Raw genomic sequence first — 4,939 nt, 5'->3', positions numbered from 1 at the left:
ATGTTTATTGTTATATATTATTATTATTATTGATGAACAAATTTAATGGAAAAATTGCAGGTTGGTATGTCATCTGCATTAGCAACACTATGTGGACAAGCTTATGGAGCAGGGCAAATTCAATTCACTGGAATTTATGTCCAAAGATCATGGATTGTGTTAGTTATGACCTGCATAATCCTCTTACCAACTCACATATATGCAACACAAATCTTAAAGTTTCTTGGCCAAGACAAAGAAATAGCAAATCTTGCAGGCAAGTATGCAATGCAAGTAATTCCCACCATGTTCTCCTATGCTATTAGTTTTCCAATTCAAAGATTTCTTCAAGCACAGAGCAAGGTCAATGTGATCATGTTCACATCACTTGTGTCACTAATGCTACAAAATCTGTTGCTTTATATATTCATCTATGCAATGGAATTGGGTACAACAGGGTTAGCTATGGCCAATAACATCACATGTTGGTTCATGGCTTTGTCTCTTGTTGTGTATGTTGCTGGTTGGTGCAATGAAGGTTGGAGTGGTTTTTCTTGGTTGGCTTTCAAAGATTTGTGGCCATTTACTTGGCTAAGCCTTTCTTTATCTCTTATGAATTGCTTGGAGCAATGGAATGGTACTTTCATTGTGTTGCTTGCTGGTCAACTAGACAACCCTACTCTTTCTCTTGCTTCTTATAATATTTGGTGAGACAATCAAACTTAGATTGCTTAGGAATTAGAGATAGTCAATAATAATGTTCTAAAGTTGGTAATTTGAAGAAGTTTATAATCTTTCAATATTGAAAAAGAAAATAATAATAATAAGTTATTTAAAATAAGGTTTAATTACTCCGTTGGTCCCTATAGTTTTGCGAAATTTTCAATTAGGTCCCTATACTTTTTTTCCTTTTAATTGGGTTCCTGCACTAAATTTTTTTTTCAATTGAGTCCTTACACTATTTTTTTCCTTTTATTTGAGTCCCTGCACCAATTTTTTTTAGTTGGGTCCCTATACGATTAAGCTAATTACTATCAAGAGAGACCTAATTGAAAAAAAAAATTGGTACAGGAACCCAATTAAAAGGAAAAAAAGTATAGGGACCTAATTAAAAATTTCGCGAAACTATAGGACCAACAAAATATTTAAACCTTAAAATAACAATATTATTAGATTAGATCTCTTTTATTCTCTTTATTACAAAACAGTTTTAGAATAGTGCTCGATTTTGCGATAAATAGGATTTATGATAGGAAAAAAATGTTAGAGGGCTATCAATTTTTTTTCAATAATTAGCTATTAATGTTTAAAAGTGTGGGTTAAAAACATGTTATTGAATTACTATACTTAAAAAATTAGATTAATGACTAAAAACAATAAATTTTGATGGCCCTTAAACGTTTCTCTAAAAAGAATGGTTATTCACTAAATTTTAATTAGACTCAAATGACCAATACCAAAGTCATACTAGGTGGTTACTGAATCTATTGCTAAGGGTTTTAGATAATTTCTTGTAGTGCATGCTTTTCTCTACTAACATGTATTTATGTTCTAGCTTCAATATTCTTGGTTGGTACACCATGCTGATGGTTGGAGTCAATACTGCTATAAGGTGAGGGGACAAGCTAAGATTAGATACTAATATGAATGTAAATATTCCCTTTAATAATTAGGTACTAATTATAATTAATCACTAATTATGGATTTTTTCTATGGCTCCAACATCAAGTGTTCGAATCTCTAATACACTTGGGATGTGTCATCCAAGAGCAGCCAAATACTCATTCTATGTGACACTGTCTCAGTCTCTCTTCATTGGAATTTTATTCTTGATTCTTGTTTTGCTGAGCAAAGAGCATCTAGCTCTCATCTTTACCAACAGCGAGGATCTGATTAGAGCTGTGTGCGATTTAGCTTACCTGCTTGGTGTAGCCATTGTTCTTAGTAGTCTCTCACAAGTTATATCAGGTATTTAATTACTTGCTTTGGTAAGTCCAAATTAAACCTACAAAGTACACAAAAATTAGTGTTTTTATATTTTATTTGGTAATAAATTAAAACAAGTTATAAAAGTTTATTTTTTTATTTAAAAAATTTTAAAAAAAATCTATTCATATCTCATTTGCCAAACATAATTTTATGTCTCTGACTCTCTGTATCAGTGTTCCGTGCATATATAATTAGAAAAACAAAAGAATACTGTGTGTGTGTTTTATTAGGTGTGGCAATTGGGAGTGGATGGCAAGTTATGGTTGGATACATAAACTTGGCATGTCATTACATTGTTGGACTCTGTCTTGGCTATTTTCTTGGTTTCAATAAACATTTGGGGGTTAAGGTAATAATTAAGGATCTTCTAATAGCACATGCATATAAAATGTGTCTTCCTTTATTAAGAAATTTCTCATAGGGTCTGTGGGGAGGCACAATGTGTGGCAGTATCATTCAGATTTTTGTGCTTATAGTCATTATTTGGAAGACCAACTGGACCAAGCAGGTAAATCAAATTTGGATCTTTTTATGTAATGCTAATTATCACACCAAGTTATTTATACTATATACGAGTTTAATTAACGTCAAATAAATGTGATTATAGGTAGAGCAAACAGCTAATCGCATGCGAATATGGGGCTCCAAGAATTTCCAGAACGACATGATCTAAAATTGAAAGTGTGTTGGATATGGGTGATGAGAGACAAGAAGCTGAATGTGGTTACTTTGTGTATAACTGTAATATAAATTGAGTTCCACTAGGGAAACAATGAGATATCTATACAATATGTATAATAGAATTTTAATTTGGCCCGCCAATGACCGAAGCCTACAATGTGTACAATGGATTAAATCTTTGGTCCATGAATAAAATGAACATCACCTATACTATTCAGAATAACCATCCGGATACCAAGGATAAAGAATCGAACTCTTGATCTTTCGGATCTAGAACTCTAATACCATATCATGAAACCACTCATCCCAAAAAGCGTAACCTGACAGGACAATGTAATACTAATGGCCATATCTTTAATACTTCTTAAACCTCTATTGTACACATTGTATGTTTAGGCATTGGCTCCCTATACTTTCTCAAATCTTATTTATCAAGTGTCTAAAGACACTACTAATAGTTAATAATACAATAGTAAAAAATTTTTGATAAAAATATAAATTAAATATTTTAAAATCTTTTCTTTTTGTTCTCATGTTCTTAGAATTATGAAATAAACAATTTGTTTTTAACTACGTGAGGATAAATTCATTTTTATTTTATGTGAATGATTTTAATCTCGATAATGACACGTGCCTTACGCCACTATCTATTGGCATGTGTTGAAAATCATAAAGATATCCAAGAAGATTAAACTTCATTGCTTCTCCTTCCTTCATCTTCTTCTTTGGGTCTCTTTCTAACTTTCTTTATGCCATTTTCTGAAGAAGGAGGGACCAAAAAAAAAAAGAAAAAAAAGTGTCCTTTATCCTTTTTATAAGTAGTGCAATTATTCGTTTTTGTTCATCCACATGTTCCCACTTAGCTTCTTTTCTTCTCTAAATTGTCCATTTCTTTCTCAGTTATTATTCATTTTAGTGCAATCAATGGAAACCTAGACTTTGAAAAGAGAGAGAAATGCTTTGGATTTTATTAACCAGTGTCGGCAATCCAAGATAGATAGATATTTTGCTAATATATGCATAATGAATATTGATTAAAATTTTAAATGTAAAATAGCTATTTACTTAAAAGCTAAGAAAAAATTGGCTTTAATTAAATAGCGTAATTGAATACACATATAAAGCTATTTTATATTGATGGTGCATGAGTGCATCAAAGTTAAATTTATTTTTTATAATTTCTAAATTTTTTAAATTTTAGATTTCAATAAAAAAATAGAAAATAAACTTGTTACGATGGGTAACCGGAGATTAATGGGCTGAACTCGTTGGGTTGGCCCAATAATTGTCTGAGAAAGGAAACCTCCGAGCAGGTTTGTGTTCCAGTACCTCCGTCTGACTTATGTGTATGAGAGAATGGGGAGTGGTACCTGCAAGGACACTCCGATGCCTAAGTCAGCAAAAGTGTAAGCAGGTCTAAAGAGTATTGGGACTTAGTAATACCTGAGGAGTGTCAATGTATTTATAGTGGTGAGCCAATAACCACCGTTGAGGTAGTTCCACTTTTAAAGGAGGATAACCGTCCATTTATCTTAGAGAAGTTGGGATATAGCTCTTGAAAGTGGGTTGAGAGATTTCAAAGGCAGTTACTTGTTTGAATGAGTGTTATCTGCCAGCTAATCTTCGTCCCCGATTTCTTTAGAGCAAGTCGTGGTAAGAACCGACTTCTTTGAGACAAGGTCGGTGTAGAGTGAGGGTGAATCCTTTAGATTGGACCTCTTATTGGGTTATGAGCCTTAACGTTGGGACAGGATATGAACAAAACTTGTTATTCAAATTAAAACTCATAATAGTTATAATGAATACCTTAAGATAAGAATAGAAAATAATTTTTAATTAGTTAATATTAGTAAAAAAATTTTATTGTAACTTTGTTTTTTAATTTTCATTTACTGAAAAAAATTAGTTTTTGAGTTGAATTCATAAATATTTATAGTAAGAAAATTTAAACTTATTATACATTTATTAAATTATCCAAATTGTGATGAGTATATAATTCCTAGTACCTTAATTAAGAGGGCCCGGAGAACTACTAGAACATGGAATGGAATCATATTGAGATTTGAGCAGAATATTGACCACCACTACGTTAAGACACATGCATCTATATCCCCCTTAGATATTCCCAGAAGAAAAGTCACAAGTCACAAGTCACAACAGCAATTAATGAGAAAGCTAATTACTAATATTTCGACGCTGAATTTTGTTTGGACATCTGTTAGTAGTGTACTGTTGTTTTGCATAAAGATAAAGATATTATTTAAATAAAATATCTATTCAAATTTCAAAT

At 31.7% G+C, this 4,939-nt stretch overlaps 1 protein-coding gene across 2 annotated transcripts in view; it reads left to right on the top strand.

Annotated features, from left to right (window-relative positions):
- LOC107644870 (protein DETOXIFICATION 34) overlaps window positions 1–2,872 on the top strand; it is an 8,923-nt gene extending 6,051 nt beyond the window's left edge. The window contains exons 2-7 of one of the 2 annotated variants that reach the window (XM_021103253.1): window positions 61–686; window positions 1,535–1,591; window positions 1,709–1,947; window positions 2,199–2,317; window positions 2,390–2,476; window positions 2,576–2,872. In XM_021103253.1, coding sequence (XP_020958912.1) covers window positions 61–686; window positions 1,535–1,591; window positions 1,709–1,947; window positions 2,199–2,317; window positions 2,390–2,476; window positions 2,576–2,641 — 1,194 coding nt within the window. In that variant the 3' untranslated portion in view covers window positions 2,642–2,872. The remainder of the gene's footprint in view (window positions 1–60; window positions 687–1,534; window positions 1,592–1,708; window positions 1,948–2,198; window positions 2,318–2,389; window positions 2,477–2,575) is intronic. The other variant, XM_016348817.2, reaches the window with a different exon arrangement.

This window comes from Arachis ipaensis, chromosome B05, assembly GCF_000816755.2.
Source record: "Arachis ipaensis cultivar K30076 chromosome B05, Araip1.1, whole genome shotgun sequence".
NCBI lineage: Eukaryota > Viridiplantae > Streptophyta > Magnoliopsida > Fabales > Fabaceae > Arachis > Arachis ipaensis.
This window is presented reverse-complemented; position numbering and strand designations above follow the sequence as displayed.